General features: G+C 40.5%; 1 protein-coding gene across 5 annotated transcripts in view; it reads right to left on the reverse strand.

Annotated features, from left to right (window-relative positions):
• Positions 1 to 309: 309 nt before the first annotated feature.
• The window catches only part of FAM122C (family with sequence similarity 122C), a 54,535-nt gene continuing 39,550 nt past the window's right edge, over positions 310 to 15,294 (reverse strand). For 2 of the 5 annotated variants that reach the window (XM_032474638.1, XM_032474637.1), the window contains one exon: positions 6,118 to 6,315. In XM_032474638.1, the coding sequence (XP_032330529.1) occupies positions 6,234 to 6,315 (82 nt within the window). In that variant the 3' untranslated portion in view covers positions 6,118 to 6,233. Of the gene's footprint in view, positions 641 to 5,636; positions 6,316 to 15,294 lie in introns of those variants that run through there. The other 3 variants (XM_032474641.1, XM_032474640.1, XM_014567444.2) reach the window with 3 other exon arrangements.

Consider the following 15,294-nt stretch of genomic DNA (forward strand, 5'->3'; position numbering starts at 1 on the left):
TTCCTCCTGAAAAACAGTAAACCCAATGGTTCAACAAAGCTAGCTGCCTTCATGCATGAAGTCAAATTCCTAGGGTAGCTTCTCTGCCTTGTAAATACCTGTTTGGTTCACTTTATCTCACATTCTTTTTTAAAATCCCACATTCTGATGGATTTCATAACATTTTATGGCCAACCTTGCCCTCATGCTAAAAAATATAATGAGCCATACTAAGAATTGAGTCAAAGTAGGGCAAAAAAAAAGCCACTGAAGGAAAAATAGGTAAGTCTTGTAAAAGTTTTTTTAAGAATGCTTTTCTAAACATTGGAGAACATTTTAAAATAGTATTTTTAATACTGTATTTGAAGGCTTTGATCACTATATTTTCCCGCTGAAACTTTCACAAAGACATTTCTAAGATCTGTGTATCTAAATGAGCACCTTTGTAAGGTTGGGAGGGCAGTTATTATTTATCCTTCTTTTGTAGGTGACGAAACTGAGGCTCTGACATTTGAAGTTAACTGCCCTCCATGAGAAGCCTCCTAGCCAGGAAGGTGCAGAGCCAAGATCAGCAGCCTGATGGTGAGCGGGCCGGCCCTGTCTTCTTTCCACGCACAGGTTGAAGAAAAAGACCGCACAAGAGTAGGCACAAAATTACCCCCTAAAAAAAGAGAAAACAAACAAGGTAGCTGAGAACATGTCAGGATTATTCAGTTAGTTGGAAATACCTTTTCACTTTGGAAATTACGAAGTATACCCATGAGTTATTTGCTGAGGGGGGAAAACATTGAGACGAGTATAGAAGGCCTTTGGGTTGTAAGCTGTGATGTGGACCCAGAGGAATGGCATGTGGGGTGGGGCACACAGCTGGGTGCATTCTCTCCTTCCCTTCTCCACTGCTCATACTCTCCCCACCTGAAGAGATGTGAGGAGTGTTCTGGAAGGCAGGGGCCCCTTCAGGGAGCTGGGGCACTTTTGCCTCAACTTCAGGAAGAGGGCATTCACTAGACCACCTCTGGGGCTGGCTATGGAGGGAACCATTAGTTTGAACTCATTTCTTCTAAAGGGCATGTCCTAATGGGGTCTGAGTCTGGATCTGTCTACATGCTGCTGTCCAGCTGAGGAGAGCACGGAGCTCTTTGTGAAGTGAAGAGCAAGTTAAGTTCACGAAAAGATTTCAAAACAGTCCGGGGTAGAGGAGGTGGGGGATCCAAATTAATCCTAGCTCTGGAACCCCCATGGCTTCATTTCTGCTAGCCCCTTCCAAGGCTTAGCATGACTTTGAGTCATTATTTTCTGATGTTCTTACAACAGGCTGTAGGGTGCCCCGTAAAAGCTCTCTTACCTACAAGGGAGTCCTGGGGAGTTGGGCTCCAGGGGAGTTGGACTCCAGTTCAGATTATCTCACAGAATGATCCTTGTAGATATCATGTAGATAACACATAATCAGCCCCAAAAATAAATTCCACACATGAACTGCATACATTTGAAAGGCCCCGACTGCTGGGAGCAAGACTAATCTGTAGTTAAGGAAGAGATTTCTGGAATTTTCTGTGAGCCTCCCAGGCTTCCCGCATCTCATTCCTCCCATTACGTAAGAAGAATGGAAAAAGGAGATGTTTGTTTGGGACAGGGCAGTGTGTGATGGGAAAATCAGCAGGTGAGAGGGCATTCTGTAATATTTAATCTAAAGGTAAGACTTTTGCTAATTATTGAATAAACTTATGGAAAGAAACAATGTCTTTTCTCTAAATATTTGTGTCGAATGCCTTACCACACCTAAAATCCTGGGGAAATTTCTAGTTTGCATGTCATGGGGGCTGGCTGGACACTTGGAAGAGATGTTGTAGAGGGAATTTGGGCCTGGGATGGGAGACTCGGCTGGAGAAGGCACTCCTTCAAGTCTGACATTCTGTGAAAACCAGAGGTACCAATCCATTTTCTTAAGGAAACTGTACTTTCTAAAGAACAAAATTATAGAGCTAGAGAACAAATGAATGGTTACCAGCAGTTAGGGATGGTGGAAGGGGGTGGGGTGGGTGTGACTAAAGGGGTCACACCACACCATACCAGGGAGATCTCTGTGGTGACGGAACAGTTTTGTGTCCTGATTGCGGTAGTGGTTCCATGAATCTATACATGTAACAAAACAGCTTAGAACTACACACACACAGTACCTATGTCAGTTTTCTGGCCTTTATAGGGTACTATAATTATGTGCAGTGTAATCACTGGGGGAGACGGGGTGAAGGGCAACTACCTATAAGTCTATAATAATTTCAAAATAAAAAGTTAAAAACCATCAAGCACAATCCTGCATTTCTTTTAAGTGCCCTCCAAAACCCTTCATTTATCCAATTTTTCTTTTAAGAGGACCCCACCCCCACACACCATAAACTCCTTGCCTCTGAGGATTAGAACTACAGACTTAGGAACAAACTTTTCCATCTTGATTTCTTCACTAGGGAAAAAATGTCAGAGAATGCATGTGTCCTTTTTTAATTTTAATCTGAAGAGCTGATGTTTAAGATGGAGCTATTCTATTGGTAATGCTTGAGCAGACTGGGAAGTTCTACATCTGACTAGGCCAGCTCTTCTCCCTGTCATGGAAAAAAAGCAGAAACACGTTAAATTCCTGTCATGCTTTCCATGTGAATAGAAGCAGAAGGGTAGGCGAGAGGGAGAGGACAGGTCAAGAGGGTGTGGGGTCTTGTGGTAAAGCAGAGAGGCTCCTGTCAGCTCAGAGGGAGCTGTGCTTTTGGCATTGAGAAGCATGGAGACACTGCCCCAGGAGGTCAGGCACTTGAAAGATTAACTGTTCAGCTAGTCTCAGAGAGGGGGCCCTTGGAGCTGAATGTAGAAATGTGAACCAGCTTCCTCTCCCCACTGCCCCAAGTCCACCAGAAGAGGAGATGGACAGAGCCTGAGCCCTTCAGTGGGAACAGGTGGTTGTGACGGGCAGGTTATAAAGGGGTCTGGGACAGGAGCACCTGCTGCAGGCTGTCAGTCTCCTGACACACTCTGTCTCCCAGAGGCTCCCCCCATCTTGGCCTTCATAGATTCCATGCATCTCACTGAAACATCTTCAGTACATCTCATTCTGGCCGAGAGGACATGACTCTAAGTTGACACATTTTATTCTCTTGAGTAATTGGGTCCTGGGTTCCAATCAGAGTTCTACTGCCTACTAATTGTGTGATCTTGGGCAAGTTGTCTTAATCTCTCTGCCCCTCAGCGTGCCCATCTGGTAAATGGGGTTTTGTAATGGTGCCTTACGGGGCTTGTGAAGTGTCTGGCACCTAACAGATGCTTGGCAAATGCTAGCCTTCTCTTTGCTCATTGTTTCCTGTGTGGATACCCCATTACTTACTAGACTGGAAGCTCCCTGAGAGAGCTTCTTTCTGTTCTTTCTCCCCCAGTACCTGGCATAGGGCTGGCATGCTGTTAATGAATCCGTATTGGCTAGGCTAAATGGTGCTTTCCTGGCTGCTTCAGTGATACTGATGGAGACCCAGAAATGGGCACAAGGACACACCAACATTCTATTTCTGTTTTGTTTTGTTTTTCTTTCACTTTATTTTTAAAATTTATTTTTTAAATTGAGGTATATAGTTCATTTACAGTATTAATGTTTCAGGTGTCTCAACATTTCATTTTAAAGATATGAAAGTAACATGCTGAATTCTTTACATCCTTGACATGCTGTTATAGTAAAACTGTCCATGTGACAAGGCCCACCTCAGTGCAAATTATAGTTTTAGACAAATATTACGTAGCGCAATTAAAGTCAGTGGCTTAAGTATCTTGACAAAATAGCTTTTTGATCAGTTTGTCAGGTGTGAAGCAGGAAAAAAAATCAATTACAGACTGACATGCTTATCCACCACAGAATCAGATTATGCAATACAGCAAAAGTCTCTGAAATGGACCACTCACATCTACAGTCCAGTCACTGCCTTGGGACCACACCTCAGTCTCCAGTGTTTTTTGAGGCACAGCGGGGAAAAGTCATGGATCAGGAAATGAGGACCAGAGCTATAGGCCCAGATTCAGTCATTCATTCACTCATCCAGCCCACAAATACTGACTGAGTGCCTACCATGGGGCTGGCTCTGTGCTCCATAGACACGATCCTGGCTTGCATGGCATTTACTAGCAGTAGCTGTGTGACCTGTGGGAAGTTACTTCACCTCTCTGGGTCTCATGCTTGTCACCTGACAGATGGCGACAAATCTATTTATATGCTAATTATGAGAATTCTATGAGGGAATGCAGGGGCCAGAAAGCCTTGCAGACTGGGACTGTTCTCTATTATTGTACTCTATGTCATGGTGACATGAATAGCTTGTGATCACTTGAAAATGATGTCTGAAGTCTATTTCCAGGGGGCTGAGCATGTTCTGCCTGTCTCATTTTCTTCCTTACATGTCAGCAAGCCAACCAAGACCAGAGCGAGTAGACAGGACAGAGAGCTGTCATGCTGGGCTGAGGCATTATTGGGACTAGCACTCTACTCTGTTCTCAAAAGGATTGGATTTCAGACTTGGTTCCTGTTCTGGACTGAACTGCACCCCCCCCCCCCCCCCCGCCAAAAGATATGTTGAAGTCCTAGCCCTGAGTAGCTGTGAATGTGACTTTCTTTGGAAATAATGGTCTTGGCAGATGTAACCAAGTTGAGGCCATTAGGGTGGGTCCTAATCCACTATGACTGGTGTCCTTATAAGAAGAGGGAAATTTGGACATAGATACATGCAAAGAGAGAATGTTACGTGAGGACAGCAACACAGAGGGAAGAAGGCCGTGTGAAGATGGCGGCAGAGATCTGAGTGATGCAGCCACGAGCCCAGGCAGGCCTGGGGCTACCCGAAGCTGGAACTGGCAAGGAAGGATCCTCTCCTAGAGGGTTTGGAGGGAGTGTGGCTGTGCCGTGCTTTGATTTTAAACTCCTAGCTTCTGGGACTGTGAGAGAATAAATTTCTGCTGTTTTAATCCAGCCAGTTTATAGTAATTTGTTATGGCAGCCCACAGGAAACTAATACAGTCCCCAAACAGAAAGAGCTCCAACACATCCTTCCCCCTGTCCTCCATGCCATCATGGTGTCCTTTCCTTTTCTCTACATGAATCCATAGAAAAATGGTGCTTTGATCCCAGCGCCTACAAATGTGGGCAGAATGACAGAAGAGCCTGCGTTTTTCAAGCAAGTCAAAATAGAAGGCAAAAGTACCCCCGTTACCTTCTCTGCTCTCAAGTGTGATGGGAGGTAGTTAAGAGCAGCAGGCATGGGACCCACAAGACCCAGGGCGTCAAATAGCTGCTGCTGCTAGCCCTCGGTGTGCAGACTACCTTGGGAAAGCCACTGGGAGTCCATTTTGGGCCCTGATGAAGGTCAAGTGGGACTTGCAGGAGAACCGACCTCACCTAAAGTTTCCAAGCACTGCAAAGCATCACCGTGCTTTACAGCCAAGCTGCCAACCAGAGGCTGCTGTCTTGGCAAAGGAGGCATCCCTTCTGGGGGACAAATGAGTGATTCATTTATTCAATACATATGTATTATTTGAAATTACTATTCAGCAACCACCTGTCAAAGGGTGGCTGTAGACCATACAGCCAAACAGATGCACTCCTCCTTGTTAAAAAAAAAAAGGCCAAACAAAATAGGACAAATACTATATGATTTCACTTATATGAAGTACCTAGAATAGTCAAAAATTCTAGAAGCAAGAGGGAGAACAGTGGTTTCCAGAGTCTGAGGGAAGGAGGGAATGGGGCATTACTGCTTAATGGGTACAGAGTTTCACTTTGGGAAGATGAAAAATGCTGGAGGTAGATGGTGGTGATGGCTGCACCACAACACGAATATACTTAAGTGCCACAAAACTGTGCACTGATAATTGGTTAACATGGCAAATTTTATGTATATTTTACCACAATAAAAAGTAACAAAATAAAACAATCATCAAAAGAAATTTAAAAAAACAACAATTTGGCAACCACCATAGTAATAACTGATTTAGGGGAGAGTCACCAATGAATCCTAAAACTGGAGAATGAAAGTTGTATGAGAAAAATGGGATTCATGGAGTCTCAAAGCACCTCACCATACATTAGTTATTAAGTATGAAAAGGAAAATAGTATCTGTACAGTGGAAAACCCAGCAGACATCACCTCAACCAAGTAATCAAAGTTGACATCACCAACAATCGTCGTGGGCCTTTTAATGTTTTACTCCCGCCAAAAAGGTACAGCTTCTTATCAGGAGAACGCATGAGGCAAACCCAAACTGAGGGACATTCTACAAAATAACTGGCCCATACTCTTCCCAAATGCTGATGTCCTGAAAGACAAAGATAGGTCGAGGGCTGTTTCAGATTTTAGGAGATTTAAGAGAATCAACAGACACGATGACTAAATAAAATGTGTGATCCTATAGACTGGAACAAGGACTATGGAAAAAAAAAACAGCTATGAAGGATGCAATTGGGACAACTAACAGAATTTGTATGTGATATTTAGATCATATAATAGTATACTGTATCAATGTTATGTTTGTTGACTTTGCTAACTTTACTGTGTCAATATAACAGAATGTTCTTAGGAAACACACACTGAAGTGTTAAGGGGCAATGGGACATGATGTCTGCAACTTATTTGCAAGTGTTTCAGAAAAAAAATGTACACGCACGTGCGTGTGTGTGTGTGTGTGTGTGTGTGTGTGTATGTGTGTGCAGGGAGAGAGAATGGTAAATGTAACAAGATGCTAAACATATATGAATCTTCATCAAGGGCATGTGGAATTTCTTATTATTTTTGCATACAATTTTTCTGTAAGTTGAAAGTATTTCAAATTAAAATTTTAAAAATTTATTATTTTGAGCATTTAACCATGTGCCCCATGCTGTGTTAGGTGTGAGATATTCAAGGGAGAATAAACCACGGTCTCTATCCTTAACCCAAAAGCTCACAGTCTGGGGTGGGCAGGACAGAAAAAGAGGCCAGCACAATTCAGTGTGATAAATTCAGTTGTGACAGCACAGAAGAGGTATGCTAAAACCAGACTTCCCAGGGAGAAGGGGTCAGAGGAGGCTGTTTACAGATAAGGTAAAGGAGAAGCTTAGAGTTGGGGGAACTCATGAAGTTTGGGGTCCAATGGGACAGGCCAGCAGAGCTGACCAACAGGCTGTGAGTCACAGAGAAGGTGCCTGGGCCTGTAGGCAGCAAGAGGAAGCCACCTGCCTCCTGAGGACAGACAATAAGGCCTGAATTAGCAGGTGTCAGGGCCCAGGCCCAAATCACCATAGCCTCTGAGGTAACATAAGAAGTGCAGCCAGAAGCAAAACCGCATGAAGCTGAAAGGCTGAACACAAGTGTGCTAACTGATGGCTTCGGGTGAGCCGTGCAGTGCTGTATGCTGAACGTCCTACAGACATCAGCCCCTAGACTGATAAATATAAGGAGCCTGGCTAAGGGCATGGCCTGGAATTAGTTAGGATTGCTAATAATAGACTGTGTGAGGCAGGAAGAGGACGTCAAGTGATCATAGGAAACTAAAGAAGTGATTTTTTGAGAACAGGATGAGCTTTACCAGCAATAAGGATAAGGTAGTACCCAATTAACACACAACAGGATGGGGAGAGACTGTCGTTAATAGGACAAATCCTGAGAACAGTACCGGGTTCCATAATAAAGGGAAATTAGCAAGGCAGCACTGCTGTTTCAGAAGTCTATGGGGGAATGGGAATTTCCACTCAATTATGAGATATAAGAGCCAGGATGAAAAAGTACATGAATGTTCCTAGCAAGGGCCTGGTGGGGGCTCATTTTTTCCCTTTGTTTGAAAACTTTTACATTATGGAAAGTTTATTAAAAAAATAATGAGAACAGCATTGGCTTAAGCCACACAAAGTTGCCAAAATGTGACAATTTTTGACCTACAAAAATGGCAATTTCATGTTTCAAGTGAAAATGAACCCCCTATATCCCTCACCAAGCTTCAGCAACTATTGACACATAGTTCATTTCATTCAAATCCCCACCCATTACCCTGGCAAACCAACTGGTTTGAAACGAATCTTTGGTGGGAGTTTTTGGTGTACTTATATATATATACACACATATTATAATGTTTTAGTTAATTATTTAATTTTCTCAGTACGTAATATATTCACGTGGCTCAAAATTCAAAACGTACATCATTGTCGTACACCTTTAATATACACAATTTTTATTTTGTAACTATACTTCCATAAAGCAAAAAAAAAAAAATGGTATAAAACAAAAGGGCAATTGAAAAGTTGCCTTCCAAACCCTGTTAACTATCCAACAAATCTCCCTTCTCACAGGTAACCAACAGTACCAGATTTTTTTATGTATCCTTCCAGAGATGTTTTATACACCTGTTGGCAAAAAGATTGCAAACAACTCCCACTGATCTGTACCTTGCTTCTTTCAATTAACAAAATATTTTAGAGATCATTCCATATGAGCACATAAAGAGCTTCCTCCTTTTTCCAGCTACCTAGCATTCCATTTAAGGATCATAATTTAACTAATCAAATCACTACTGATGAACTTCTAGGCTGTTTCCAATCTGTTCCTGTTACTGTATTGCAACGACTCACCTTACATATCCTTCTGGCACCAAAGCAAGTAGGTATGTTTGTAAGAGAAACGCCTCAAAGCCCAATCGCTGGGTGAAAAGGAACATGCACTTGCAATTTTGATAGATATTGCCAAGTTGCCCTCCATCAGGTAGGAGTTATTTTAATGCTGCCTTCGCCCTTTTATCATGCACAGTTGTCTTGCTGCTCCTTTCCATTTACCCCAAGGGTCCTATAGGGGACCATTTCAATGTGTCAAACTCAGAAACACCCCTCTGACCTCAGCCTCCTATGGGTCTCCTTCTACCACACTGCCCCCACGGCCACCAGCCTGTCCTTCCTCCCTTCTCCCTTCCCAGAGGTCATCAGTGGCCTCTTGGCTTCCTTTCATCCTTCCAAACTGGCCCCATGATCCGCCATTTTAGCCGTGTTTGTATTGATCCCTGGCCTCACTCTCCTGCGACCTTCTGTAGCACCTGCTCTGCCGGTCTCCAGCCCTGTGAAAACCCTACCATCCATTCTCCCCTCCCCCACTCCCAGCCTACCAACTATTGCTGGAGAAGGTCATGAGACTGGCTCTGCTACAAAGCCCAGCCAGCCAGCCTCAGCAGGGCCCCAAGGGCTGCGAGGCAGTCCTTTTATATATCCGTATCAAATTTCTCTCCGTGATTGTTCCACATCCTCTCCCTCTCCTCAGATCCCTTACCCATCCTCCTCCTGACCCCTCAGTTGAGGGCCTAGCTTTGGGTTTCAATGACAGTCCACAGGTCATCCAGCAAGAACTCCGTCAATTCTCCCCTCTTTACCTTGCCCTTCCCCGTTCTCTGCATTTTCCCCTAGGCCTGCTCATCCCCCACCCTATGGCCTCAAGGGAACGAGGGAGTTCCTCCTTAAGGTTGCCTCTTCCACCTGCGCCCTGGATGCTAGGTTTCTTGCCATCTCCTGCACTTGGCCCCAAGGGCCATCCCCTTTCCCTTTGGGCAAGCTCTCCCTTCCTGCTAGTTTTTCCTTCTCAGCGGTATCACTGTCTCACACTACCAACACACTTCTAAAATTTAGTCATCTTTAAAATTACACAAGTAATTCATGCCTCCTGGCTTCACTACTTCCTTCCAAGTCAGCCCCAAAATTTAACAGAAAACTCAGAAAATGATTATAAGGAAAAAGAAGAAAATAAAAACCACCCACAATCCCGCGATGTAACTGTTAACACTTTGATGTATTTCTTTCCAATCGTTTTATATGCACACAGATACATTTACATATCTGTATGTATTTTTTTCTAACAAAAGTGTATCATAGTTCACAATGTGTTGTCATAATATATTTCAGACATCTCAGCTTTGCTACTTATTAGTTGTCTGATTCTGGTTAAGTAAATTAACATCCCTGAGTCCATTTCCTCCTGGATAAAATAAGGACTATTATAGTAACTACCTCGCAGAGGTGTTATGAGGATTAAATGAGATAAAAATATATAAAAACACTTGTCAGAGTGTCTGACACATAGCAAGTTGAATTAATGTTAGCTATTATGATCTTCCCACGTCAATAAATATAGCTCTACATGATAATTTAATGAGTTCTGTCAGTGCTCTGTCTAATAGGAGTGACTAAAGCACTATACTGACTCATCGACACATATTTATTTGGCACACGAATAAGTATATGTGGGGGATGAACTCCTAAAAGCACAACTGCAGGTCCAAAGGCTCTGCATGTTCATAATTTTGATGGATATTGCCAAATTGCCCTCCATCAAGTGGGAGTTACCATGATTTCTCTAACTTATCCCTTATTGATGAATATTGATGCTGTCTTCAAAGTTTTCATAGATCCAAACCCAGACTGTGAAGAACATCCTTATAACTAAATGTTTGCACAGATCCGTGGTTATTTATTCAGGGCAAAGGAAAGCACATGAGTAAATGCACAGAGATGGGGGAGCAAATGGTATGCATGGGAAATTGCTAGTGTTGGTGACAGAGGGGAGAATGATAAGAGGTGAGGCTGTAAATAGGTTGGGAACAGATTATGAAGGACTGTGAATGCCACATGCATACAATCAGTCAGTCACCAAATATTTAGTGACTATCTAGGACAGGCCATGTACTGTTTTAGGCACTTTATTCACTTAGTGAACCAAAACAGAAAAAGATTCCTGCCCTGGGGTAGCTGACATTCTAGCAAAGAGAGACAAACAATAAAAATAATAAGTAAACTATTCAGAATGTTAGAAGGTGATAAGAAAAAAGAAAAGGTAGAGCAGCTTAAAGGGGATCAGGAGTGCTGGGAGTCCTGGGAGTTAATATATTATAATAATATATTAACTATTAATAACTAATATTAATATTGCACAGTACAATATTAAATAGAGTGGCTGCTCCATTACAGAGTTTCAACTTGTCCCTGTTATTAGAAATCACTGAGGAGGCATTCATATACATTCATCATCATCTCTACCATACCCACATACCACCTAATACCTGATACCCAATGATTTCTTCAAATCAACTCACCTTTCCCTACTTAAATTTATTTTAAAGGAATCTTTATAATACCAGTATAAATGGAAACCCAGTATTACATGCCATTAAGGTCTAGAGGGGGCACTGGATGATACCTAGGACTGGCCTCTTCCCTTCCTTATAAAGACCAGCTAATAAATAAGAACAATAACAACTAGCACTTTTAAAATTGTATGCTTATTATTTTCCAGGCAGCTTAGAGTTTTACATGAAGCAGATAATTTTATCTTCACAGTAATTCTACACTATAGGTACCATTATTGTCCCCATTTGTTTAGGAGAAAATCTGGGCAAGTTATTAACCCTCCCAAGCCTCAGTTTCTTCCTAATTAAATGGGGACACAATAATGGGGATATAGATTTAACACCTACCCTTCTCAGACTATTCCAAAAATTGAAAAGGAAGAAACATTTCTGAACTCATTTTATTGGGCCAGAGTTACCTTGATACCAAAGTGAGACAGCAACACTACAGAAAAAGAAAATTACGGGCCAATATCACTGATGAACATAGATGTAAGAATCCTCAACAAAATATTAGCAAACCAAATACAACAGCACATTAAAATGATCATATACCATGATCAAGTGGGGTTTATCCTAGGGGTGCAAAGATGATTTGATATCCACAAATCAATGTGATACACCACATTAACAAACTGAAGAACAGAAATCATATGATCATCTCAGTAGATGTAGAAAAAACTTTTGACAAAATTCAACATCCATTTGTGATAAAAATTCTCAACAAAGTGGGTATAGAGGGATCATACCTCAACATAATAAAAGCCATATACAACAAGCCCATAGCTAACATCATACTCAACGGTGAAAAGCTGAAGGCATTTCCTCTAAGATCAGGAATAAGACAAGGAAGCCCACCTTCACCACTTTTATTCAACATAGTATTGGAAGTCCCAGCTACAGCAATCAGACAAGAAATAAAAGGAATCCAATTTGGAGAGGAAGAAGTAAAACTGCCACTGTTTGCAGATGACATGATCCCATAGAAAATCCTAAAGACACCACCAAAAAACTATTAGAACTAATAAATGAATTCAGTAAAATTTCAGGATAAAAATTAACATAAAGAAATGTGTTGCATTGCCATACACTAACAATGAATTATCAGAACGAGAAATTAAGAAAACAATCCCATTTTCAATTGCATCAAAAAGAATAAAATACCTAGGAATAAATCTAACCAAGGAAGTGAAAGACTTGTACTCAAAAAACTATAACACATTTATAAAGGAATTTGAAGATGACACAAACTGATGGAAAGACATACCATGTTCATGGATTGAAAACATTAATATTGTTAAAATGATCACACTCTCCAAGGCAATCCATAGATTCAATGCAATCCCTATCAAAATACTAATGACATTTTTCACTAGGACCAATAATTCTAAAATTTGTATGGAAACACAAAAGACTCTAAAAAGCCAAAACAATCTTGAGAAAAAAGAACAAAGCTAGATGTATCACACTCCCTGCTTTCAAACTACACTACAAAGCTACAATAATAAAACCAGTATGGTGATTTTTTTTTTTAAACAAAAACAGACACACAATTCAATGGAGCAGAATAGACAGCCTAGAAATAAGCCCACACCTATATGGTCAATTAATCTGACAACAGAGAAAAGACTATATGATGGGGAAAAGACAGCCTCTTCAACAAGTGGTGCTGGAAAAGCAGGATAGCTTCATGCAAAAAATTTAGACTAGACTAACTACTTTCTTACACCATATAGAAAAATAAACTCAAAATTGGTTAAAGACTTAAATGTAAGACCCAAAAACTCTTAGAGAAAAACATAGGTAGTATGCTCCTGACATCAGCCTTAGCAATTTTTTTGGGTATGTCTCCTCATCCAAATTAAAAAATTAAAAAGTGGGAAGAGGATCTGAATTTTCCAAAAAAGACATACATATGGCCAACAGGCACATGAAAACATGCTCAACATCACCAATCATCAGAGAAATGCAAGTCAAAACCACGAGATATCACCTCACACCTGTTAGAATAACTATTATTAAAAATGACAACAAATAACAAGTTTTGGTGAAGAGGTGGAGAAAAAAATAGATGTGCAGAAAACAGAACCCTCCTGCACTGATGGTGGGAATACAAATTGGTACAGCCACTATGTTAAACATAATGGAGGTTCCTCAAAAAATTAAAAATAGAACTACCATACAATTCAGCTATTCCAGTTTTGAGTATATTTTCCAAAGAAAACAAAAACACTAATTCAAAAAATTATGCGTATCTATGTTCATTTTAACATTATTCACATAGCCAAGATACGGAAGCAACCTGTGTCCATTGATAAATGAATGGATAAAGAAGATGTGGTGCATATATACACAATGGAATAATACTCAACTGTTAAAGAAAATATGAAACCTTTACATTTATGACAACATGGATAGATCTAGAGCATATTATGCTATGTGAAATAAGTCAGATAAAGACAAATATCACATGATTTCACTTAGATATGGAATCTGAAAAACAAATGAATGGTGGGGAGAGTATAGCTCAGTAGTAGAGTGTGTGCTTAGCATGCACGAGGTCCTGGGTTCAATCTCCAGCATCACCATTTAATAAATAAATAAACTTAATTACCCTCCCCCCAAAAAATCAAAAACAAATGGACAAACAAAACAGAAACAGAGTCCTAGGTACAGAGGAAAACCAGGTGGTTGCTAGAAGGGAAAGTGCGTTGGGAGGATGAATGAAATAGATGAGGGAGATTAAGAGGTACAAACTTCCAGTTAAAATGAATGAGTCATGGAGAATGTAGTGAATATTATTATAATAACTTTGCATGGGGGCAAATGCTAACTAGACTTATCATGGTGTTAATTGTTAAATGCATAGAAATATCAAATCACTACATTGTGCATGTGTAACTAACATGGTGTTGTAGGTCAATTATACTTCAATTAAGAAAAAAGGAAAACAACCTAAATGCCCCTCAAATGAGGATTTAATTGAAGAAATTATGGTCAGCATAAAATAGTAAGCAAACATACACATATAGTTATAGCCTCTGGTCAGAGTTTATAATAACATAAAAACTGTTAAAATATTAAATAAATAAAACAAAATAAATAAAATTATATATATAGCATGATCACAAAAAATAGTTCAAAAATATGCAGAGAAAAAAAGACTGGATGAAAGTACATCAAAATGTTATTATTGATGATCTTTGGAAGTTGAGACTATGAGTAAATTTTAAATCTTCCAGTTCTTTGGATTTTCCAATTTTTCCATGAGTATTTATTATTCAAAAATAAACATTTTTAAAAAATAAAAAAGGGGATAAAAGACGCCCATGGCTTCTGCCTACTCAGTGTTGTGCTTGGGGGAGATTTGGAGAGGGGACAGGAGGGGAACAGAAGCTCCCAGCTACATCATTCCCTGACCACTAAACCCCCAAAATCCAATGACTGAGATCAGAACTAAATTACTGCTTTAAAATACAAACACTTCCCCCCAGAGTTAAATTTATTGGTCATTTTAATTTTCCTATGGAGAACTTTAATCAGAATGTCCAAATTGATTTCAGACTTGCTAGGATGGGAGTACTGATTAGAAGAGGGGAAGATGAACCTCTGGAGCATTGGCCCCGGCCCCTTTTGGAAGAGGGCAAACCTGGAAGATACCAGAAGAGGGAGGGGAGGCTGGCACTAGGGCAGCTGGAGGGAAAGAGGCAATAGAAAGCAAGGTGGGAGAAAACTAAAGACAATCTGTATCAACTTCAGTTGTCTCAAATTCAAGTCCTTTTGGGAAAGAAACAGAATATAAATACAAAAACCAATACATCAGCAGAGTCTCAATGCCTAGGTTCTGTTAACCTGCTTAGTCTCTCAAAACATACTACTGCTATTCAACTTCCTGAGAAGTGAGCTTTGTTTCTTTTCTTAAAACAAGCTATTTTCATTCATAGGAAATAATATGGGATGTTGTACCACTCCACCTAAGAATGTGAACCAGAGATACATCTTTCCCTGGTTTCAGTTACCTTTGAATAATGAGATTCCCATAAAGTCACACAGATGAACCCATGTTCCCTGAAAGGCTTATAACCAAGAAAAGTTCAACATAATATAGTAATGCAGTCCTTCAATATTTGATTTATAAAAGGAAGACGAACCTTTGAGTGGAAT

Source organism: Camelus ferus, chromosome X, assembly GCF_009834535.1.
Source record: "Camelus ferus isolate YT-003-E chromosome X, BCGSAC_Cfer_1.0, whole genome shotgun sequence".
In the NCBI taxonomy this organism is placed as follows: domain Eukaryota; kingdom Metazoa; phylum Chordata; class Mammalia; order Artiodactyla; family Camelidae; genus Camelus; species Camelus ferus.